Raw genomic sequence first — 24,968 nt, 5'->3', positions numbered from 1 at the left:
AAGTTCACACAAATCCACTTGTGGCTAGTCCAAAGAAAGAACTGGGTGCGTAAATCGAGTCCAAAATTGTTTCAGAAAACCCTCACTCAGCTGCTGAGAAATCCCGGTGGTTTCTAAGTTTCAGCTGCACCTTCGATTTTGCCTTTGCAGCTCCCCAGGCCTTTGCATCTGCCCAGAAATGGCCCTCTAAGAGCTGTTTCACCCCATCTGCACCCCTGGCATCACGTCAGGATCAGCAGGAGCACCTTCTTTGCCTGGAGCCCTGATCTGCTGGGAGACCTCGGGGCAGGGACCACTCCCTGACCTCCCTAAAAAACACGCAGTTACACCATTGGTCTTTCCCTGCAGAGTTGATGGGGAAATTGATACTCCAGCTCTGCACTGCACACCTCTCCCCCACCCTCCCCAAAAAAGACTTTTCCAAACACTGGGACTTTGGTCCTTGTCTCGGGGCAATCCCTGACCTCCGCTGTGGCGGTGCAAAGCAGCAGCAGGACAAGCTGAGCATCCCATCCAGGAGGAGGGCAGCAGTCATGGAAAGCCCAAGACCCTCTTTCTTTTACAGACAGATGGGTTTTTAACAAAACCCCGTTAATAAACCTCACTTCGCAGCTGGAGGGGCAGGTGCTCCAGTTCCCAGAGCATTCACCTTGTGCCAGTTGGGAATTTTCTCTCTGCAGCCACAGACTTCCAGGGTCTCAGCACCAGAAGGGACGTTTGCTCAGAGGCTGTGAGCCACATCTTCCCCTGCCTTGTGCTCCCACTGGCCCACTCTTATACGGTTCGTTTTAGAGGAAAGCCAAGCTAATTTCCCAGAGGAATTCTCTCCCAAAGTCAGCTGTCATGGAAAGTAGTTTTAATCCAAAACCTGGGTCTTTCTCAGCTAAAGACCGGCCCTACAAAAAGCCTGTCTCCTTCCAGGTGCCCAGAGCCACCAGGTACTGCAGTGCCCTGCTCTCCAGTCACAGGGGACAGTCCTGCTCTGCAGCAAAGGGCACCCTCCCTGTGCTCACACAGACCCACAACTAACTCACCTCCCTGCTTCACAGCACAGAGCAAAGGGGACCGCAGCCTCCATCCCTCTCCTCCATGGCCAAACAGCCTGGAGCCAGCATGCACAACAGTCCCGTTCGCAGAAACCAGACTTGGGAGAGGAGCAGCCTGAGCAAGTATTTGCTTAAAGACAAAGCCGCGTTGCTCTTCTTTCCGTGTGACGGTCCAGCACGGCTGCGTGGGTTCCGGGCGCTTGGCATCGGCAGGCCACGTGCTGCACATTGCAGCAGGGCATTGCTGCCGGGTCTTTGGAGTAATCTGCAACCGAGACGTTGTCTGTTGCGATGTCCTCCAGAGCTTGAGCGTAAACCCTGCTGATTGCAGGCAGCACTGCCTGATACTCTCTGGATGCCAAGTCCAAAGGCCTCTGCTCCTGGATATCACGATCCAGATTGAAAATGAGGGGTGGCTGGTGATGCTCAGCTGGCCCAATGCTCCCATCGCAAGCCATCGCCCCTCCTAGGGAGGAAACAAGAGAAAAACACCAGAGTCCCAGGGTCCACAGGGATCACCTCGGTATTCCTCACCCGTCTGTGGTGGCCCAGTCCCACCATGTCCCAGCTTTGGGAGCCCAAGTGCTTCTGTGAGTCTGAGAGTGCTTCTGAGGCCAACGTCCACAGGCTGCAAAGCCCATCACACAGACACTGGGCGGCACGTCCTTACCCTTGCTAGGTTTGTTCTGGCTTGAATTAACCTGAGTTCGTTTTCACCTGTATCTGCAGGGAACCAAGAATTCCGAGGTTTTCCCAGACTTGATGATCTCTAAAAGGGACACAGTACCTGTGGTGTAAAACGCCTTGTACTGAGCCAGCCGTAGCGTCTCTATCTCTCCATCCTTCCCAGCTGCCCCACTGTTGGGGTGAAGCAGAACCTGAAGGAAGAACAGAAAAGTGCCCGTCAGCCTGTCCCAGAGAAAACCTGCTCTGTGAGACCCACTCCCTCCTCAGACGAGACCACATCCCACCCGTGCACACATCTAGAGAAACCAGTTAGCCCCTGGACTCTGAGCAACCGACCGAGTTCTGCTTGCTGAAGGCTGGGGTGACAGCAAAAGGGCACCAAGAAACACTCTTGTGCCTTCCTGGCCCTGCACGCAGGACCTCCCCAGACCAATTCTGCTGCAAGAAAGGGAACACGAAGGTGTTGGGGCTTTCAGCAGAGCAGGGCAAAATATTTCAGAGCCGGGAGGGTCTCAGGTGCTCTATGTCACCTCTATGGCACTGCCCAGTGCCAATGAGACACCCATCTCCCTCGGTGCTCGCAGCCCAGATAGTGGCCAGGACATCTAAGGGAGCCGAATCGTTGCCGGGGGCCAGCAGCAAGCCACGAGCTGAGGGTGAGCTCATGCGAAGCAGAGGCTGCACGGGTAGGTGAGGTGCTGGAACATCACTCCCGGTCCGTCTCCACCACTGACTCACCCCGCTGCGTGAGCACTCCCTTCCCTAACAACAGCCGTCCCGGCACAGGGAATGGGGTGAGAAGGAAGGGAAGGAGGGAAGGGCGGGTTGAATCTCTCCCTTTCAAGTATTTAGGACACTTGATCCGCACAGGACGGCTGCTTTGGCACACGGGAGCGAGAAGACAAGTGAGCTGGACAGTTCAGCGAGCTCATCTGTCAGATAATATCTGCGTGGAGCCAATGGCTTCACTGAGGGATGAGTCACTCGAGGTTTCCTCCCTAGGAATTGAGTTTAAAAGTGATTCAAGAAATTTCCACTGTGCTAAAAATTAGAAACATCTGTCAAAGTTGTAGGCAGCTGCGGTGCCAAGTTTAGTAACAGCGTTCGCAGCTGATCAGCACGGTGATGCCTTAGCAGGTGCCCGGCACAGGAGCCCTGCTCCGGCAGGCAGCACTGCCGGGCCCCCCGCTCGGTTGCCCGGAGATGTCGCTTCCGCGCTGCCAGGTCCGGGTGCAGCCGCTGTCTCGGGGGGCCAGTTGGTAACTCATCCGAGAAATGCCAGGATTCAGCAGGGGGGGTGATTTCCAAATGCTCTTGGTTTCTTTCCTTGCCCTCCATTGCAAGGCAAAATAAAAAAAAAAAAACAACCCTCAACCTTTTAATTTGGTTTAAAAATCATGTTTTAGGGTGCAAAGTGGAAGAGGTGGTGCAGCGTACACCTGCTGCAAGGAGGAAACCCCTGCGGCAGAGCCCCCTCATGCTGACACTCCTCGGTCAGAATAAAACAGCTCTGAAGTAGAAATCAGCAGGTACTCAAGGGCCCTGGAAGCCGAGGTTCCAGGGACGGAACCGATTTGTCTGCCTCCAGCCCCAGCGCTTTGCCTACACCCTGTCGCCTGTCGGCGTTTCCTTTAGCAGCACAGTCGGGATGCTGCCATCTCAGTGTAAAGGCACTCAAACCTCCCTTGCCACCAAGAAGCGCATTCCTAAACCTGCCTCATAAAACTCCACGCTGAGAAAACCTACTGTAATTTACTGCATAATTAAGGAGGTTGTTTCGATTGAGCCCTTTCAAGAAACATTCCCAGGTCTGCAACCCTTCTATTGATTTGTGACTTTATTTTAACTAAGAAAAAATAAAAAAGGGGGGAAAAAAGCCTTTTCTCCCCAGAAAACCATCGTCTGAACTCGGAGCTCTGGGCTGTTTGCACAAGCGAGCAAGCACGTGGGGAGCAGGCACACACCCCTCTGCCGCTAAGGTGATGGAAAGAGCTTATTTGTCTGACACTTGTACCCTTGATACATTTTGTAGGATGTGTTTATTTTTACTGTAAATAGCCTTTGCTTAAAACAGGACCTTGGCGTTGCCCCAGCCCCGTCACAGGTTGTGCCGGTGCCGAGCGCGCGGGCTGGGACGCCGAGCAAGGTTACCCCGGGCAGTTCGCGCCAGGGAGCCTCAGCCGCCCGAGGGACCCCGGGGAGGAAAGCGGCTGTCAGGGGCGGCGGGGTGAGCAGAGGAACCACTTTCGGGAGGATTTGTGTCAAGGAAAACCGTGCAACATCAAAGAGGGGGTTGCTATCAGCCGCTCGCAAGCGGGAGATGAAAGGCAGAGAGCCAAGAGGGGAGGGAGCGGGGACACGCGCTTGCTCCCGGCCACCCCGTGGGGCTGGAGCGGGTGGGTGCTGTGTGTATCCCCAAGGTCACCCTGTCTCGCAGTCCCGTGGGCAGCTGGATCGCATCCCCCAGGGATGCTCACCCAGCCCAAGCTGCCAGGACAGGCAGGAACAATCCGGCTGTGCCCCCTGGCTCCCAGCCCCACAGGGGTTAATTCAACCCTGATTGTAGCACAACTCCCCCCCAAAAAAAGCACTGGGCCGGGGTGATACTGGGGAAGCCCCGGGAGCTGGCGGTGCATCGCAGCTCAGGACTTTATGCCTCGGGATGGCTGGCGTGGGCTCCTGCCCCCCCAACCGCACCCTGACACCAGCAAAGCATCGCTCCCAGCAAAGCATCGCTCCCAGCAAACCATCATACCCAGCAAAGCATCGCTCCCAGCAAGCCGCTGGTCCCCCGCTCCCGGCACCACGCGCGCAGAAGAGGGTTAATCCCGAGGAGCACAGCGGAGCACACTGGCCGCGTCCCATCCGCTTTCCCGCTTTATCTCATGGTTCAGCAGAAGGTTCCATAAATACGAAGCAAATACCAAAACCCTGATGGACGCAGAAAGCAAATCCAAGATCCCTGCTGGGAGCTGGCTCGTGGTGCTCGCAGGAGGGTGGACTTTAAAAGCAAAATCAGGCTTTATCTGTGGGACTGCTATTAAAGCCGCTTTTTTTTTCTTTTTCTTTTGGTTCTGCAAAAATCTTGTGCAACTCCGAGAAAAATGCATCGCCATACTGTTTGTTCTGCTAACTGTGTTTTTTAGGCTTAAAGGAGCTGTCAGCAGCTCCTTTGGTATGGGCAGAGCTGCAGGGTACGGGGCGAGCTGCCCCGCTTGAACATCAGTAATGGGCACGTTCCCCAGCCAAGGAGCTGGGAGAAGGAGGGCTTCATTATGTCTCAATCTGGCAGGATAAATAAAAGTGGATACAACTAGGTCCGAGCCCCTGGGATCTTTTGTTTCCCACGCTGGCATACCTTTTGCAATGGGAAAGGAGACACGCTGTGTGGGCAGGCAAGCCCAGGCATCCCCCGGGACGGTGTCCCCGGGACAGCGGGCACAGCCCTGGGGGCGCACGGGAAGGCGCGCGGGGCCGCGTGCATGGGCATTTTCACCTATAATCCCAGATTCACGAACAAAGCATAAAACGACTCTTCATTAACCCAAAAGCCCTTTTGCGCCGGTACCCCGAGCCCAGCCTCGCTGCAGCGGCCGGCCGCCTCCGCTGTCCTCCTCCTCCAGGCCAGGGGGATGGTGCTCCCACGGGTCTGCACGTCGCCAGCTCCCCACCTTTCCGCCCCCCACCTACCGGTTTTAGCTCAGAGGCGGTGGGACCTGCTGTCAGGAGGAGGATGTCACCGGGAGGGTGGCTCTGCCTTACCTTGTGCCCCACATCCGACCACCCAAAGAGAACCGGGGACACGTCCAAGCCGTCGAAGCGCCTGTTTGGAGGAAGCGCTGCCCCGGCCAGGGCCACCAGCGTAGGGAAGATGTCCAGGGTGCTGGGGAAAGAGGTGGCTTTCATCAGCGTAAGGAGCAAAGATCCCCGGAGGGTCCCCCCCCACCCCAGCTGCACCCCGCAGCCCCTGCCCAGGGGTGCACTGATGGCAGGGGAGCACCTCGCGGGGGGCCGGCCGCCTCCCAGCACCCATCCCATCAGCTCAGCTCTGCAGAAAAGGTTAAAACCAGCTTCAAGCAGCGACTCGGCCCCAGCAAGCCCTCGCTTCGCACACCTCCCACCCCCGGCGCCGGCTGCTCGCCAGGCGCTGCGGGTTCAGCCAGGATCTGCCGCTCCCCGCGCCCGGCAAACCCCGCACCCGCGGGGCAGGGGCACGGCGGGGAGCGGGGCAGCCCCCTCCCGGCCTCCTGTCCCCCCGGCCACACGGGGCAGCCAGCAGGTCACCCTCCGGAGAAAGTGCTAGCACAGGGACTTTTTACGCCAATGACAGCAGATCCCGTCGCCCCAGGAAAATGTGGTCTCGCTTTTGCATGGCGCAGCACGAGCCGTCGCAGCCAGAATGGAAAATGAGAGCGGTGCTATTTGTGCGCTCCCACCAAAGCGCCCGTCAGCATTTCCACCGTAAGCCTCTCGGGTTTTTCAGGGGCCTCAGCCACAAAAGACTGCTTGGGGCTCGTCCTCGGTCGCTTCCCAGCACGGAGAGATGCAGGGAAGGAGCAGGTGCCCCGGTGTCCCTCCGGCTCCGTGGGGATGTGGACAGGGAGAGTCTCCGCTTCCCCGCCTGTGCCGGTGGCCCCAGGGCCAGAGCTCAGCCGCGGCGATTCCCCACCTGCCGGCATGTCCCCACGGCACGGAAGGACCACGGGTTGAGCAAAGTCATCGCTGGGATGGGACAGGGACTGCCCGGCTCCGCTGCCAGCCCCTTGCGCGTGGGCACGGGCTTCCCTCTCCTCCGGCCACGTGGCCCAGTGTGGTCCAGGCTCAACTCCAGCAGGACGGGGACAGCCGGCTCGCAGCCCCCACGTCTGACCCTCACTCTCCACGTCCAGCTCCTGCGAGGCACAAGTGTCCCGTGTCCCCCCGCCGCCACCCCCACGCACATCCCTCCTTCTCGCAGACGTGGCTGTGGGGTGACCCCACATCTCTAAAAGGAGCCACTCCGCACCAGGGGTGCCCCATGGTCCCAGGGGACAGTGAGACATCAGTGAGGCCAAGTGACACATCCCAGCGCTGTCCCCCCGGGGACGAGGCCGTGGCATGGGAGCTGGTGAGCTGGCAGAGCCACCAGTGCCAAGCAGCCGGCAGGGGCTCAGCCCAAATCCCTCCGGCGGCAAAAGCCTCGTGCTGGCAGCTCGGGGGGTCAGCTGGCGCATGAAAATTGCTGGAGGAGGTGAAAACACCAGGTCCCCCAACTTGAGGGCACCCAGGGTGCCGCTCCGGTCCCACCACTGTGGTCCTGCGGTCGCGGTGCCGCCGCCACATTTCTCCCAGCCGGTGCACAACAGCGGCTGCGTGAGCAGAGAGAGAAAAGAGCCCAGGGCTTAAGGGCCCCCGGTTCTCCCATTCAACGAGTTTTAATTTAGCTGCTAAGAGACGGAGAGAACAAATAAGAACAAACACTGCTGAGAGGCAGCCCCGGTACGGCACGCTCGCGGAGACAGCCCCAGCGGCCAGGCGAGCCAGGAGGTACCAAAAAAATTCTGGCTGCCCACTGTGCCCAAGGCAGGGCACATCCCTGCAGGCACCTCGCTGAGGTCAGCCCAGGTCCATCCGAAATGGCAGCCCAGGGCAGGCCCCAGTCAGCATGCTCCTGGTGCCATGGGTGCTCAGCACCCTCAGGATCTGGCCCCCAGCACGGTGCATGCAGATGCTCACATGGTGACACCAAGCGGCCCCGAACCAGTGGATGGGACCACTGGAAAATGTCACTGAGGTGGGAGGACAATGTGATTGAAGGCAGAGGTGGTTGAAGGTCCCCCTGGCCAAGGGTAGATGTAATCCATGGAAAAAGGCATGAAAAATTAGGATTTTGGTCAAAGCTGGCACCAAAGCTAAGGCCCTGCCAGCAGGCACATCCTGCAAGCCAAGCTGGGAAGCAGTGCTGGCACGGAAAGGGGACACCACACTGCCACCCCCCTGCCCTGGCCAAGAGAGATTTAGTAAATAAAGTCACACCAGTTAGTAAATAAAGTCACACCAGTGTCCTGCTGCTGCCCCAGACGCTGAGGGAAAAGGGCCCAGGGACAGGCAGCTCCCTGCCTGCTGCCCGAGGAGCAGAGCTGCCCGGGGCGCTGCGCTGGCGACGAGCATCCCAGGCAGGACGGCGGCAGGGAGTGCTGCCCTGCTCCGGCGATGACGTGGTGCAGGCAGCTGCAGGCAGCTGCAGGCAGCTGAACCAGCTCTCCCCACACCCCAACCGGCTTGCCCGACCTGCCCAGCCCCACGCCGCCGGCACAGCCAGGGTGGTGCAATTTGCTGCTTCACCACCCCACTGACCTATTTCTTCCGTGCCCTACTTTGGGTTGGGGCAGGGAAGGGCAGAAGCATGGCAGGTGGCTCCAACAATTAAGTATCATTAAGAAAAGCCAACAAGGCAGTTTTCTGCAGAAACCAGCGTGCAGGTGCAGGTCTGCGGCGACGCATCAGCATTTCTCTGCTGGCTTCAGCTTCCCCGGCCCCCGGGCACGCTCACCCTCCCTCACCCCTCCACTCCCTGCGCTGGGGAGGACGCGAAGCCAAGCAACTCCGGGGAGAGGGAAGGTGCAGTCCTGGGCAGGCTCTTCTCCCAAGCTAGATGGCACAGGCTGTCAGCATTTCCATAACCTCAGGGACAGAAGGAGGTTAATGCCTGCCCTTGCCCAGCCCCTGCCCTTCCCGGGGCATCCCAACAGACGCAGGTCTCTCCTTGTGTGCAGAGGTTGCCCGGCCATATCTGCACATAGATTTCATTCCCTCTCCAGCTTTCTGGGTCTCCCCATCAGCTGGGGGGACAAGTCTTCAACCACTCTACTTCATGAGGGCCAGAAGGCGGCAGCCTGGCACATGCTCGTCCTTTGAGGGACGTCCCCAAAGGTGACTCTGGGTGTAGAGAAAAGCTGCCTGCCCCGAGGCACTGTGAGCAGTGAGCAGCCCCTGCCCTCCGCATCCCGCTGCATCCCTCCGCATTCCCTGGCCAAAAGCTCGGACCATGGCCGCGGCCACGCTGTCACAGCGTCCCCCAGGCTGGCTCTGCCCTGCCTCCCAAACGGGGCTGCCTCTTCCCGATGCCAGAGCACCACGCTGTGCTAGCCGGGCATCACCCCACACCAGCGGGCATGGCCCCACGGCCACGCTGGGCTGTGCTGGGGAGGACGCCGGGTGCGCTCTGACTCCCGGGGAGCTGCAGAGCCGCTTCCCGAGCGCCCGGTGTGCAGCACCGCCCTCGCCGACGGCTTTCGAGATTTCCAGCCATCCAACCTGCTGGACTGGAGCGGGGTAAGGCAGGAGATAAGGTCTTTGAGGAGATAACGGGATGCCTGGGCTTGGCGGCAGGGCTGCGGCTTGTGCAGGGGGGCGAGGAGGCTGGTGGGTCAGGGGGATGGGGACGGGCATGATCCTGCACCGCGCTGCCCCGGCCACCCGAGCGGGTGCGGGTGGGCAGCTCTGCCTCGTGTCGCAGTGGTGGGTCCATCACGCAGCCATGGAGAGGAAGGGTTTGGAGGTAAAACCCAAGGGGTGCTGTGTGCACCCCAGCCCCTCCACCAGACGTCCGTGCCTCAGCTCACTCCTTGAGCCTTCCCCCGCTTGCAAAAACCCAGCTCCCAGCACTGCCCTCAGGCCACCCAAGGAGTAAGTGGCTCCAGCTTATCTCGTGGACCTTAGAAACACCCAGTGCCTCCCCTGGGCCCACCAGTCAGACCCGCTCCCAGCAGCTGGGACACGCTTTCCCAACACCCAGCAACACACCCCAGCCCCACCACCCCGACCTCCGTCACCGTGTGCTTCGCGGGACGAAAGGGGACAGGGCATCCCACGGCAGTGCCCGCCGCCCAGGCCGTGCCCCCGCGCTGCATTTGCTGCAAAGGAGGCTGCGAGGAGAGGGGCAGCTGCTGCAGGGAGAGGCGCGAGTGCTGCATGCAGAGCTGCAACTGCTGCAAGGAGAGGTGCAATAGCTGCAAGAAGTGCAGCACTGCTGCAGTAAGGACCCCTCCACGCCGCCTTCCCCGGCGAGGCGAGGAGCGGGAGGCAGCAGCCCTTCCCCGCCGCTCTCGCCGGAAACGGCCAACGTCGTTCGCTACCTCCCAGCCCGGCCGCATCCTGCGCTGATTGCAAGCGCCGTCCCTCTGGCCAGCCTTTCCCACAACCGCACCCTCCTCCACACAAAGCCATTCACAAACCACAAAGCCTAAGCCTGCTTCTTGGTGGAGAGAGAGAACATCGTCATCTTTTAATTATCGGGAGGCACTCAGCCACCGCGGCCAGGAGGCACACGGAGCCCGGTGGCTGCTAACGCCAATCCACCAGCCTCACAAAAAGCCCTTTCAACTCCTCTTTGCTGAAGCATTAAGTCTTACGGGCTTGGGAGAGGACAAAAGTACAGAGCCTGGCACAAGGCAGGCCATAACCAGCACAGGCAGCTGCTGCTGCCAAAATCCGGATCATCACCAGGATCCCAGCGCAGGGACGGTGGGTCCTGTATAACGGGGGTGGAGGGGCTGCCCCACTCCCCGATGCAATCCGGCCGGGCGCCTACCTGACCAGAGCGCGGCTCGTCCGCTTGGCAGGGATGCGGCCGGGCCAGTACGCCAGCGCCGGCACCCGGTGCCCTCCTTCCCAGGTCGTCTGCTTCGCTGAGCTTCCACCTGCAAGAGAAAAGGGCAGCGCTCAGCATCCCGCTGCCCAGGAGCTCCGCGTCGATGGGAAAACCTCCTGAGCCCGGAGTTTCCCTGGGAAAGGAGCTACTCAGAGGCAGAGAAGCAGTAAATGACCCCAAAGGAGGATGATTTCGCTGGAGAGGGAGCTGGGTCAGGGGAGGGAGAAGAGTTACAGGAGTTTTTAAAAGAAATAGGGAAAGGAAAAAGAAAGGGGGCTCAGTTTGGCAGTGCCTTTTGTTTCTCCTCTGCTTCAGCGAGCAATGAGAAACGCAGCCGGCTGCCCGAGCTGCCACATTTCCATCCACTTTTGATGTTGGGAGAGAATATGGAGCAGGCGGGAAATGCAGGAATTTATGCCAGGGGCTGTGAACGGCCCCGTCCAGGCGGCTGCTGCCCTCCGCGTGGTAAAGCAGCAACAGCCCCCCCAGCCTGCTGGAAACCTGCTTCATTAAAAATACCATCCTTCTGATAACCCTCCTGCCGGCTAATTAACCTGTTCCATCATTTCCCTGACATCACCCAAAACGCCCTTGCTCTGCCCTTGGGTTTGAGATGCATGGCACAGGGAAGCTGCCCAGCCTCTTCCGCCACTTGGGATGCTGAGCACTGAAACGAGGGTGCTGAGCAACAAAATAGGGGTGCTGAGCATCCAAGCGGGTGGAAGGGTGTTAGAGAGCCTCTGCTTTGGCTGTAGCCCAAAGGGCTCCAGGCAGTTGGGGGGGAAGGGGCTGGGAATGGAGCAAAGAGAAAATCCCAACCCGATTCACGGAGCAAACTTCCCAGGCGCAGCCTTTGTCCGCCCGCTTTTCAGCGTGCGCATGGCAACGGCGCTCGCCCGAAGCCATTTCCTCCAGGCAGAGCCAAGCCAGAGGCGAGGTCGCGGCTGTCGCAGAGCCTCCCCGCGCTCCTCCGAGTCCCTGTGCCGGTCCCCAGCCCGGCCCGGCCTCTCCGGGAGTCGCTGCCCGATGCTACGGGCATCTGGGCTGATCCTGCGCTCCAGGCGATGCTGCCATACCTGCACCACCGGAGCGGAGGAGGACACACGGATGCCACGGTGCTGGCGGCACGAGCAATAGTCCAGGGAAAAGCTTCTGACCCCACTGCCTGTCCTGCAGGCACGTCCCCCATCTCTCCCACTCCCCACCCAAACTTTTGGTGATTGCTCCGATGAACATCTCTTCGGGGCCTCAAGCAGTGGGACACTGCCGGCACCAGGATCTCTTGTGGCTATTGGAAACACAACAGTGCTTCTAACAACTACCACCTATGGCTTAAGCACGGTGCCTCCCCTGCCTTCAGACACCCTAGGAAATTAGGGTGAAATTAATAGCAACTAATATCAATCCTCATCTCTGCAAATATATTAAATAATTTGTCCTCCAGCTATGGCAGCTGCATTTCAAGGGCTTTTCCATGCGGGGGGGCGGGTCTCCAGGAGGACATCGGGTGGGTATTTCCCTCCAGCCACCCGAGTACCTCTGGCTGGGCAGGACACTGGAGCTGCCTGTGAATAAGCTCACATTTTGGGCGGTAAACGGGGCTGCAACACCCCAAACCCAGCCAGGGATTTTTCTCCAGAGCAGAGATGATGCAGCCCTGCTGCTGTGGGGCCGTGGAGGCCACGGCTTTCCAAGGAAAGCTGAACTGAGCATTCCCATGCCAGGACAAAACTCCTGGTCCCACTTGCACCATGCACAGCAGGTCCCCAGCACAGGGACACCGGGTCTGGAGCCTCCCAAACCTGCCTCAACACATGCCCAGCATGACATCCCCGAAACGTGCATCTCCACTCCGCACCCCCCTAGCTGGGCTCTTGTCCCCAAGGTGGGAGACGAGTTTTTGGGGCAGGCTGGGGGCTGCGGGAAGCTCCGCAACCAGAGAAGCGGGGCAGCATGCACGGATGTGCTGCTCTCTCCAGCAAGGACCAACTCCAGTGACCACTTGAAATCAATGGAAAACATCCCTGGAATTTGGGTTGGACCCTAAGAGGAAACGCCAAGCTATGCGAAACGTATATGGTGCTGAGCAGCCCGTGCTCCCCTGCCCCCCTGCTCCTCAAAGGGCTTTTCCCTGCCCGGGGACGATGCCCCCGGGACGGGATGGCCGAGCATCCCACCCACCCAGCACCCATGCAGGCAGGTGTTGGCAGCATTAGACCAGCTGCCAGCGGACAGTAACACCGGGGCTGGCTTTCAAAACATCCGTGCAACAGCCGGCCGAGGGATTTCAGAAGTCACCCTTCCCAGCCGGCACTTGCAGCCAGCTCCTAGAGCCCTGCCAGCCCGACCTCCTCCCCAGCCTCCCCGATAGCGGGGGCTCGGGGTGTTTTCACAGGGCAGCGAGAGGCTGGAAAGGGGACGTGTTTTCCTAGCTTTGTTCCCGAACGCTGGACTGCCTGTACCATCTGCTCCAGCTTGTGACCGTCGGTTGCTCAAGAGCAACCCAGGTCGTCAGCAGGGTTTGTTTACTAAAAAAAAAATAATAAATTAAGGTTACGATTTCATCCCGGGGCCAGCCGAAGGAAGGGCTCTGGGAACGGGAAAGCGAGCCAGCCCGGCGGCAGCGTTTGCCCAGGGAAGCGGCCACGGTTGCATCACCTGGGTGTCAGGAAGTGGAGGAGGAAAGAGGCGCTGCCGCCCGTGGCCCCTCCGCCACCGCTCCCTCCCCACTGACCCCGAGCAAAGAGGGGAACCGAGCCCGGCGTGCGTTTACACTGCGTAATACAAGCAGAAGTGGGAAACGCCTGACTCATGCATGTTTCTGGCCGCTCTGGCTGAAATAAACCCACCAAGCAGATGGTTTGGCCGGAAAAGGAGGAAAGGCAGAAAAAAAAAAAAAACAACAAACAACAAAACCAAAACAGTGGAGAGAAAGAAAAGCAAAGTCCCGTGGTGCTGGCGCTCTCCTCCAGGCGGGATGGGGCTGGGGGCTGCGAGATCCTGCCGGAGCCAATGGCCCCGCTGCTTGGGTGGTGAGAGCATCCCCCCTCCAAAACCTGCAGCCATTCACCTCAAGCTCTGGGGCAATAGGGACTAGGGGGGCCCAGCCCCCCCAGCAGTGGTTTTAGGGGAAAACTTGGTTGCTTGAAAGAAAAAGTTCTTCCGGGGTGTCTTCAAGGCAACTCAGCCCAGGGCAGCAGCCAGCAGAAAGGCTGGGGGGTGAAATGCTCCCCGTGTCCCCCTCAAGGGCAACGCAGGGCTTTGTGGTGCAGGGCCCCCTGCACCCCTGGGGACAGAGACCCCCCGACACTGCCAGGTTACCTCGCTGCCTCTGCCAGGCCCCCACGAACGGCCCCAGGCGTCCCGCCAGCTCGCACTTCTGTGCCCAGGGGCCATTGTCACCTGCAAGAGAAAGAAACGTCCCCATGAGCGACACCAGGACCGGGCTGTTTGTGGGGGGCACCTCCACAATGGGGTGAGCAAGGACAAGCGACCCCTCCATCCCGTCCCTCTGATAATTTCCCTTATAGCGAGAGCAGCAGCTTTATTTATTTTTATTTCTAAAAACTTGTTTTCAAGGGCTGGGGCTGCCCGGGTCCCGGGTGAGGGGCTGGAGCAGAGCTGGGGCGGGGGGGAGCGGCTGCCGCCAGCTTTGGGTGTTAATGAGCGGCGGAGCAGTTCCTGTTGTCAGGAGCAAGACGTCCTCATTAGGGAGGCTGCTCAGCGAGAGCGGATTTGGGCTTCTTAATGAATGAGGATTTGCGATTTAATTAGGCACGGCCGTGCCGGTTCACCCCGCGGCCGAAGCGGGGTGGCGGGGTGGGCACCCGGCTGAGCAGCCGTCGCAGCCCAGGACCGCCGTCCCCGTGATGTGATGGCCCCGGGCAGCTCGGCCGCGGCTGCTGATCGCTCCCCATCCGCAGAGCGGCTGGGAGCATCGAGAGTGGGGGACAAACACGGGTCTTGCCCCTGCCACCCACGCACACCCCGGGCTGGTGCCGGTGCAGCCGCCGGCGTCGCCCTCAGCCGCCGCAGCCGCTTTTCCTGCTGTACCTGCGAACCACAGGAGCGTGTTGCCCTTTCCACGGCTGTCGGCGACCCGCTTTATCCGTCCCACCAGGGCGTCCATCTCGCTCAGGGCGGCTCCGTAGATGCCCCGGGCCGAGGCGGGGGGCGGCGGCGGGGGGACCCCCAGCGGGACGTGCATATGGGCCAGCGCCAGGTAGAGGAAGAAGGGACGTCCGCTGTCGCTGCACAGGGAAGAGGGGGAGCGCGATCAGCCGGGTCGGGGGAGGCGGCGGCAGGAGGTCGCCGGGGTGGTGGCACTGCCGAGCCTGGGGACGCAGACTGGTGGCCCTTCCTCCCGGGAGCCCTGCAAGCCCGCCCGGCCTCCGCCGCAGCTCCCAGAAAAAAAAACGCCCTGTGCATCAGCCGGCTGCAACCCCCCGGGCGCCCGCTCCCCTCGCAGGGGGGATCCTTGGCACAGCCACTTCTCCCCTGCTCCTGCTTAAACCTCTCCCCGTTGTCCCTCTGTTTTCTCCATTTGGGACAGACTCGTCCCTTCCTCCGTCTCCCAAACACCCTGTGTCGGTGCACTCCTGGCACCCACCCGCCTCCCTCCCCTCTCTCACGGGGCCCATTTTGGCCCTTCCTTCCCCTCTCGGCAAGTGCTTGCCCCGGTCGGTGATTTTAGCGGCGGATGAGCAGCAGCAGGACGCCCACGCCGACCCCGAGCGTGGCCTCGGTGCTGCCGAGCAGCCCCGGACAAGCAGCGCAGCACGTTCGCTCGCCGCACGCTGCCCTGCTGCCTGTTTGCTTTTAAATCATCAGAGGACATGTCCTGTTTTCTTGTTTACGGCTATATTTATCTCCTCCAACGAGGCCCGCTCTTCCTCAGGGACCTCCGAGGGGAAGGGTGGGTTGGCGAGCGCCGGGGAGGGGCCGGATCCCGGAGACGTGCCCCAGCCCGTGCACGCGCCCGGCTCCGGCCACCCCATCGCTGCCTCCAGAAAGCTCTCAGGGCCCCTCCGATGTGTGTTTCGGCACTTCCTTCCTTTACCCGTCATCCACCTGGGGATGGAAAATGAGTAAATCCCATCCCACCCAGAGCTGCCGCATCCTTCCCCAGTGGTGCCGGAGCCCCACGAAGGACTGCGTCCCCACGGCACCCTGCCCAGCCCCTGCAAAACGCTGGGGGTCAGCGGGTGCTGATGCATCCCTTGCAAATTACCACTGCCAAAGGCTATGCGGCACCTTTTCCCTTGGGATGCCAGAGACCCTGGAGCAGGGAAAGCTGCTCCCTCTGGCTGGCATCCCACCCAGGAGCACCGGGTGGACTCCAGCATCCAGGCAGGCTCATGAGCATAGTGTTCCCACTTGCTTTTCACATTGACATTTCAGAATTCCCCCAAAAATTGAGCAAACATTTAATCAATAACTTAAGACAAATGTCCCTGAGTTTTGCTCCCCTGTTCACCGCGCTCCAAGCGTCCCCAGCAGAGCCAAGTCTCACTGCCACGAGTTGCTCAACCTTGACACGACTGGTTAAAAAAACACCGAGATGACAAATCCGGTGTTCTTTTGTTGTGCCGTAATGAATGACTCAGGCAGAGGAAAACTGGAATAAGCCATCAAAGAGAAGGAGAGAAAAGGCAGGCACCTGCTTAATCCTGTTCTCCGTGAACGCAGATAACCCCAAAACACTATTGGGAATTTAAAGGTCTTTCCTACTAACCTGGAACTCACGCACGTGATTTCACAGCCTAGCAGCATCCTCGCAGCCCGGAGGGCCGGGGGTTTGCCCAGCAGGAGGGAGGACTGCCGCCCTGCAGCCCGGTGCCCGCGTACCCTCCAGCCCCGTTACAGGCACGCATCCTGACCACGCAGCCGGGCCACACTGCGGCCGATTCTTGGTACCCAAAGGGGATAAACTACGGGTATTTTGCGTGCAAAACAGTACCCAGGCTTGTAACGAGCCATTTCCCCGCAGGCTGCTCCCTGCCCAGCCCGTCATTTGCCCCCATTACCCAAACCTTTCCCCAAGCACACCGGCAGGACCTCCCCCGCCGTGGCCCTTCCCCAGGTCTGTGTGATCCCTGGGTGCAGGCGCGGGACAGGCTCTGACATGGCTGCCCGGCAGCAGTTCCCCTCCTCGCACTGCAGGGAGGCATTTTGCAAAGTCACTGCTCATAATCCGCCGATAATAGGGATTAAAATTACACAACCCGTTAGCAGGGTTTCGGGGTGGCCATCTTGGAGGAGCCGCTTTGGTCCTCGGGGAAGAGCACACCCGGGCTCCTCGTGTCCCCGCGCGGCTGGGGAAGGCAGACCCTGAAGCCCAGGGATCCCAGAGGACTTGATCCCCAAAAAGGAGCAAACCCCACGTACAGGGTGAATTTAAACACCTCCGGGTGTTGTTCTGGTCCTGCAGCTGGAGCTGCCGTGGGCACCCATTCAGCGCCCATGATCCCGCCGACACCCCCCACCCACAGAGGCACCTCCACTGCTCGGCAGAGCCGTCCCGCTGCCACCTCGCCCGGTGCCACCGCGAAGACAGAGGGATGGAGGACAGAGCGATGGCAGCGTTTCCCTCCCTCCCAGCCCCGCTGGCTGGGGTCTTGCTGCGTGTTACCCCCGGGAAGGAGGCACAGCCCAGCTCACAGGCTTTGACCTTCCTTGTAAATGGCGGGTTTAAAACCACACGATCCCTTTGGAGGAGGAGCACCAAAGGGCTGAGCCACAGACACCCCACCTCTGCTCCCCAGGAACCGCCGGGCAACCCCCACGCCCCCGGCATCGCACCGACGCGATGCAGAAGACGCTTGCAGTGACCCACGAGCTCCCCCGGCGAAGGGGACGGGGGACGGCGGGCGGCATCTCACCTCGCCCGCCGGATGAACCGCGCCGCCTCCTCTGCGTAGCGTGCCGCCAGGCTGCTGAGGTTGACCGGCTGTTCGATGATGGCGACGTTCTCGAAGAGAGGAAGGGCCACCTCCGTGTAACAGTCTTTTCTCGCCACCCTGCCGGGAAGAAGCCACCGCACGCTCGTCACCGGAGCGGGGACTGGTGCGGCAGCAGGCACAGAGCCTGGCTGTTCTCCTGGCTTTGCAGAAAGGCGCAGCTGAGGGGGGCAGCTGAGGGGGGCAGCAGAAAGGGGACGATGCTCTGGGGACCAACCTGCCTCCCCGACCTGCACCCTGCAGCTGGGTGCACGGGGGGAAAAAACGGGTGCACAGGGCACAAGGGGAGGCGACCGCAGCAAAGGGCAGCTCTCGGGGCGGGGGACACCGGTGCAAATACCCACCTCCCAGTGCCAGCACTCAAGCCCCCACACACCCCCGTACCTGGCAGCTGCGCCGTGCCGCGGGCAGGGCGGGCAGGGTGGCAGGTTGTAGCCGGGGGTGTCCGTGCAGCCCATGTCATGGCTGTAGGGGATCCCAAAGTAATAGTCGAAGCCTGAGGGGCAAGCGAGGGTGTTGGCAGGGGACAAGGCAGCCGTGGGATGCTCGGCTCGTCCCCACCGGCGCAGCCCTTACCGCGGAAGCTGGGGTGATGGCGGCCGTGGTGTCCCAGGTGCCACTTGCCTGTGTGGAAGCCACAGAACATCATTTCAGGGGTTAAAGCAGCTACAGCCACCACCAGCCATCACCCACGAGGTGCCCACAGCACTGGGGGCTTTAATCTAGCAATAAGAAAGGCTACTTGTTTGTGCTGGCTGCATTTCCAGAATGCCTCTTTTTTTTTTTTTTCATAAACTCAGAAAAAATGCATAAGGTACCTCGTGCCTGTGCAAATGGACTGCTTCCAGCCTTAAAAGGCTCTTTCATGCATTTGTGTTCAGGGGAGACGACTTTCTAAGCCCTCCCAAGCAACCAGTTTCATCCTCTGACCTCTAGCACCTGCTTGAATGTGCCGATCCAAGAAGAACTGCAAAAACTATGGGGGAACGGAGAAACCAAGGGCTTTCCTGCCAGCGCAACGTGCGCAAGCAACAGGAGCTGCAGGCGCAAAGGGCTCGCTACCAGCTGGGGCTGGCGTGGGTGGGGGGACCCATGGCGACAGGAGGGTGCCCAAAGCCACGGGGCCAGCGGCAACGACCAAGCTGGCACTGCGCTGCCAGCCAGCACCAGTGGCATCACGCCGGCGTGGGACGCAGGTTGGCAGAGCTGCTGTGCAGAGTCATGTCTGCCAAGGAAAACCCAAGGCATTCCTTGTGAGGTGAAGCAGTTAGAGCCTAAATGGAGCACCGGGGCAGGCCTGAACTTCAGGCAATATCATATGTTTGAAAATTAAGCAGACTGCAAAATCCAAGGGGGATGTGCAAAATCTCTCCCACGTGTTCCTTTAGACTTTCCTTGAATTGCCAGCGTTTCACCTCACTATCTGCAGTACCTCCTCCACAAGGGACGGATGTGGGTACCTTCGTCGTCCCCCCCCATCTCCCCGCCCCAGATGCCCCTTCAGCAAGGCAGGCGTTACCTATAGCCCCCGTGCTGTACCCAGCCTCCCGCAGGACCTCGGCCAGGGTGGTCTCATTCAGGGGGAGGCCACCGACCGACGTGACGGCGAAGTTGTGGGTCACCCCGTTGCGTGCGCCAAGACGCCCCGTAAGCAGAGAGGCGCGGGACGGGGAGCAAGTGGACGCAGCCGAGTGAAAATCCACAAACCTAGAAAATGGAAGGACCTTTCACTCGCAAGCCCCTGCGTGGTCTAACGCTGCCCCGTCCCTCCCTGCTCCCCTGCATGCGTCCCCTTCTGCCCCAGGGATAAGGGTCTGGAGCAGGGGATGAAGCTCACAGGTCCCAGCGGGGATGGGTGGACCTGCACCCCGACGTACCAGGCTCTGTCCGCCCTCCCCATGCACCCAAAAACACGTCAGTGAAATCCCTTTGCCTGCCAGTCCCACGGGAGTAAATTCCCCTTTGCTGCAGGACAGAGTAAACAGGGTTGCTTGGAGAGGGCCGGCGGGGGGACGACAGACATTACCTTGTCCCTTCGGCAGCTAACTCATCCAAATGTGGGGTCTCCTTCGTCTCTGCCCAGTTGGCCCCCAGATCCCCCCAGCCCACATCATCCGCCAGGATGATGATGAAGTTGGGCTGCCCGTACACCGCACGGGGAGCTGAGAGCCCTGCCAGCGCTGCGGCAAGCACCAGCACTGCCCGCGGGGAGGGGGTCCTCATGGTGCCACACATCCCCTCCCACCCGCGCTGGGGCACCGGCGGCTTCGTCTTCCCCAAACACCCTCCGCTGCGTCCCTGCGGACGCTGTTGAGCTCTCTGCGGGCCCTCGCAGCGAGGCAAATGTCCCCTGCTTAGCTGCTCCCACGGGGCCGGGCCGGGAGGTCCGGGTTTGCTCCCTTGGCTACCGACTGAGCTGCAATGTCTTCTCTGTCTTTCACACCGCAGGCACAGCTGATATTCCTGCAATCAGTGACGGCAAAGGTGTTACTCTTAGAAGTCAAAAACACCCTTTGAAGTCACTGTCACCCTATTTTTAACTTTCCTTCCTTCCTGGTAAATATCTAATTAGACACCAAACCAAAGTAGTATTTTCCCCTCCAGAAGCAGGCTCGATCTGCGGCAGCAGCTCGTCGCTCCTCGCTGCAGCCGGCGGGATGTTTGCGTCCGACACACGGCCCTTTCCCCGCAGACCTGCTCCTCGGCTCGCCGAAGCGCTGGTCTCCCTCGCTTCAGGCTTGTAAACAACTGCCGTGGCTCAGTCCATCCTTCACCTTGCACAGCGACAGCATCCCCTGTGCAAGAGAAACAAGACGCAGTCAGGACCTGCCGGAGCCCTCCATTCGGGGTCGAGCGCCTTATCCAGACATTGAGATTTTGCCTTTGAAGTTGTATTTTTTGCTGCCTGGCTCGTGATGGCTCAACTGGAAAGGACTGGAAACAATGAGGGCCCTTTTCCCGCATCCGTCGCTCAGGCTGGGATGGTTTCCCGCGCTGTTGGCATCCCTGGGGAGCAGCGCTGCTCCCTCCAGCTTGCTGAGGGCTCTCGCCCTCCCGCCCCAGCGCTGCAGGGTGCACAGCACCATGAGGGGGGAATGTCCAGGGCCCTGCCTTTGTTTGTAACAACTGACAAGCTCCTGAAGCTCATTTTTTAAATTTGGCTCTGCTCACGCTGCCCCACTGCTGCGGGCAGACCAGAGCGGGCAGCGCAGCCCGTGCGGGCAGCAGCCCCGCTGCCGGCCATGGGGCGCTGGGAGGGAGCCACTCCCAGAGGCAGGAATGCAGAAATCCAGACAAACCCAGAAGGTGATAAACCCCAGAGATACCTGGGCTTAAGGGATTAAGCACACACGGCTGCTTAGTGCAGGATTTGGCCTCCAGTGGTGGAGAGGTTCAAGGACAAACACCCCAAAGACCGATGGCAGAGAACGAGCCATGAAATACGACGTCTTGAGCATGAAGTTATGGCCAAAGGGAGATGAAGCTGCAGAGATTTTCCAAAACCCCACTGAGCCCTGCGTGAGGAGCCCTGCACTGGCTGTGGGGATGGTGCAGGGACCTGCGCCTGGGTGGGGACGGCCTGGGGGACCACCAGGACCCAGCTGGGACCAGCGCTGTGGCAGATGTCCCCAGTTGGCACCAGCAACCTTGGGGGAGGAACATGCCGCTGAGGATGCAGCTCCCATGGGGTGGTCAACACAGCCAAGCAGGACAACATTCACAAAGACAAACCAGGAGGGCGAGAAGGGAACACTGGAAAAGAAAAGAGGAGGAGGCAGGAGAGGGAATACGATGAGCCCCATCTGTAGGCCAAGCGGTTTGTAGCTGGCAAAGCAAATTATTCCCAGGTTTCGCTGTTGACATCTTAAAAGCTTTGGGCTGTTGCTCAGATCAGCAGCTTCAGGACTGTCGGCGTAGCACTACAGTGATCAGGGGTGTGACTCCATTCATAATTCATAGCCCAGAGCATCAATTTATAAACTTCGATCCGAGGGTCTCGAAGGTCTCGGTACGTGAATTAATGGGGTGGGCTGAGCCACAGGGGAGGCTGCATAGCCCTGCCCAAACAAAAAGGGGAAAAAATCCCCCTGCAAACCCACAGCTCATCTCTCATGGTGGTATGTCGACATGTTTGACAGTGGCCAAGTCACCTTTATTTTCCCATAAAAATTTCCCTTTGCAATTTCCTTGGAAAGCCCTTAGGGTTTCTTTGGGGAAGGGGGCTTGAAAGGCGCAACCCTGCTTCAGTCCGACAGCCCTGGGCAGGGGCTGGGCCCAGCTGGACCAGGGAAAGCATGGACTTGAGCCACCAGCTTCACAGGAACAGCATGGATTAACCCGGGCATGGCCGAGGGTGACCTCAGCCCCACCTCAGCCCTCTGGCCGGGCAGCGTGGAGCAGGAGAGCACCCAGCACTGGAACTGGTTTTGGGGGAAAAATAAAGGGACAAAGTTCAGCTGAGCCCCACGTAACCACCCAGCTGAGCCATCCCTAAGGTAGATGGTGCTCACCCCTTCCAGGAAGCCACACCATGTCATCCTACCCTCTGGTACCTTCGCTGGCATCCAGCAGCCCCTGGGCCCTTTCACCAGGCTGAGCACGGTCCCTCCGCCAACCCCAGCCTCTCTGAGCATCCGCCACGCAGCATCATGCCGGACCCCATCCCGTCCCCGGGGGGGGGGTCCTGCCCCACGCAACGTGTGCCGGGGACCCCCCGTTGGCACCTGCAGCCACCCAGAAAAAATGAGCGAAACCCAAGGGAGCCGAACCCGTGTTTGCCCACAAACCTCCGTCCTTTCCATTTACTGTGGGGAGGGACGCCAGGATGACACGGCTAACAAAAACAATCCAAACCATTTTCAAAGGACACTCTCTTCGCTCTAAATTACAGGGGAAGGTCATCAGGGCTGAAATTTATGCATTAGCATCAGACGAAACTTCTTGATCTCTGATGCTCAGAGGCCATTTGACAGAGAGGTGGAACACAGCCCACGGAAGGTAGGACACGCCGGCGCAGCTCTTGCCCGGCTCCTGCCAAACCGTCCTCATCCACAGCGGGTCCGAACCCCAGTGGAGCATGAGGCCATCCTTTGGCATCGACTCCAGCGCGCTCTCCTCCGAGCTCCTCGGCAGAGGCACCTCTCTGATCCTTTTGCTCTCAAATTCCTGGGGATTCCAGGCTGTGCCGGCTCTGCCGCCGCGGCATGCTGCGCACGTCCTCCGGCAGTGCCAGGGCAGGCACGGGGAGCCTCCCTGGGATGAGCCCCGGTCCTCGCTTGCTGCCGGCCCAGGGCCTGCGCTCCAGCAGCACCGCTGTTCCCCTATTGCTTTGCTACAACCGGACCCAGGCAGAGCTGAAGGACCATCTTGTAGCTATTTTTGCAAAAAATAAGTGACTCAGAAGAGATTCTCCCAGACTGCCTATGGTGGGAACATGGTTGCTCCGGCACCTCACTTCGTACCAAGCAGGAAATACTGCACCGGTGGTTACAGCCCGATTGAGCTACCTGGGCAGAATTACACCCAGGAACCAGGGACTCCAGATAACTGGCACCAGCACTGTGCTCCTCGCCACAACAGCGCTGGGCCGCGAGTGCCGGCATCGCTCGGGCTGGACGCTGCGCCCCTGGGCTTCACAGCGCGCACCTTGTACCAGGGAGGAATGAAACAAATAAAATAAAGTACATTTTTGCAAGCCAGGCGAGTCGGTTCACAGAAAGAGGAGGGATAAGTCAAAACCAGACAAACCAGTTTAGAAAAGCCCCAAAACTGCTGAGGACACCCTGGTGCTGCCTCCTTGGCTGGGGGATGCCACCACCACCATCGGTGAGTGGCCGTGGTCGCCCGCCCAGTGCTGGGAGTATCTGTCAAGTATTTATTACACATTAACCAGAAGTTTACAAATCTTGGGGCCAGCACGATCGTTTTCACATTTTTCACATTCTTTCACATTTTCACGCCTGCCTGGAGAGCAAAGCAGCAGCCGGAGCCCAGAAAAACCTGCCACCCTTTGAAGCACGCCCGGCTGTGCCGGCCGCACTGAGCCGTGCCCTGCCAGTGCCTGGGGCTTGCACCCCACCCGCAGCATCACAGCTCTGGTCTCTGGCCCAAACCCGTGCCGGCGGCCCTGCTCTCCTGCCGAAAGCCTTGGCAGGCCTCCCTGTCGGGGCTGCGAGGAGCGGGGAGATAAGGACACAGCAGGGGATGAGAAATTCAAAGCGGAGCAGGCAGCTGCTGTTACCCCAGGACCACCTCGGGGGCTCCCAGCATCACCCTTCATGCCAGCTGGCGTCAGGGAAACTGAGGCAGGCAAGCAGAAGCTCAAGCTGTGTGCTGGCCCCACGGCTGCCGAGTGACGTAGGATGGGGATGTGCCCCCATGGCGTGGCTCACGGCGCTGACCCCGACCCCACCGGGGGATGCCCAGTCACAGCCTGGAGGGGATGAACGGTGGCACATCCCGGCAGGGACAGCCAGCCTTTCAGGGAGGAGAAAGAAAATCCTTGCTTCATTTCCAAACGAACCATGCACAGATTCTGTTTTCGATTTGAGCACAGCAAAGGGCAGCAGGTGCCTCGTGAGGGCTTTGTCCGTGGGGCAGCGGGTGCACGAACTCTGCGTCTGCCCCGTTAGGCCTCCGCAGTCCCGGCATGTTTACCAGCAAAGCTCCGTTCCCGGTACAACTGTCCTGACAGTGCTCTGAACAGAGTCAAGACTTTATTCCAGGAAAAGGTTTTCTACTGGAATAGTTTATACTAGCTCCCTCAGCAGAATAAGCAGCACTGACAAAAACATACTTCTGCAGATTTACTAGGATTTCTGCCAGCTCCTGAGACAGGAGAATGTTTTTCACCCCTCTAGCTGCTAGGTCTTTCAGAGGAAACATTACACATGCCGAGCAGGACTGGGCAAACCCCAGCAGAATAAATGAACTGGAAGTCCCTGAGCCATCCGGTGGCAGAAAGCAGGGCCCCGCGCTCCCTTGCTCTTTGCAGCCCGCCCTGTTTCCCAGCTCCCGGCTGATTTATGCCCACTGACGGGACGCTTGCTCTCCTTCCCTGTGGTTTACAGAGCCCTCAAACACCAGCCACACGCCCAGGCCGGGAGCGGTGCAGAAGCCCCCGGGAAGATGGAGGTGCACGTCCTGGTGCAAGGCACTGCCAGGCACAGGACAGACCCATGACGGATGTGCTGGGGCAAAGCCTGACAGTGAGACACGGCCAAGCCCTCTCTGAGGCCAAGCTGCAGCAAGGCAAATCCCCCCAAAGTGGGCAAACAACATGGAGGAAAAAGCCTTTCACAGCAAAGCTGCGAAGCCCAGGGCCGGAGAGGCTGCGGCCACCAGCCCCCTCCCTCCCACAGAGCCCCTCCAGCCCCCATTGCTCCCCCAAAGCCTTACTGCACTTGGAAAGCCCAAAGGAAAGGAATGAGAAGGTGAAGCAGAGACAGATGCAAAGTACTGACAAGAAATACCAAGGAGTAAATCGCTTTTGTTTTTTCATGCCAAAGATATTTGCATTCTTATTTCTCCCCTGGAGGCACAAAGCTCTTTTGTTGTCCCATAACCACTTGCACTGTTGCTGCCAGGAAGAATTACAGCTCAGGGGGGGCGACCCATTCTCAAGAAAAAGCTTGTGTAACGGGC

General features: G+C 59.7%; 1 protein-coding gene across 1 annotated transcript; it reads right to left on the bottom strand.

Annotated features, from left to right (window-relative positions):
• Positions 1-1,177: 1,177 nt before the first annotated feature.
• Positions 1,178-19,559, bottom strand: ARSG (arylsulfatase G; the record flags this gene model as incomplete). The annotated part of the gene is made up of 11 exons (XM_082008038.1): positions 1,178-1,512; positions 1,834-1,924; positions 5,496-5,616; positions 10,306-10,414; positions 13,687-13,767; positions 14,419-14,615; positions 17,247-17,384; positions 17,709-17,820; positions 17,901-17,948; positions 18,844-19,031; positions 19,351-19,559. 11 exons carry the CDS (start codon positions 19,557-19,559, stop codon positions 1,178-1,180), a joined length of 1,629 nt encoding a protein of 542 aa, XP_081864164.1.
• Positions 19,560-24,968: the final 5,409 nt, after the last annotated feature.

This window comes from Phaethon aethereus (genome assembly GCF_964289735.1).
Source record: "Phaethon aethereus genome assembly, chromosome: 18".
NCBI lineage: Eukaryota > Metazoa > Chordata > Aves > Phaethontiformes > Phaethontidae > Phaethon > Phaethon aethereus.
Note: the sequence above shows the minus strand (reverse complement) of the source record. Positions and strands in the feature narration are given on the sequence as shown.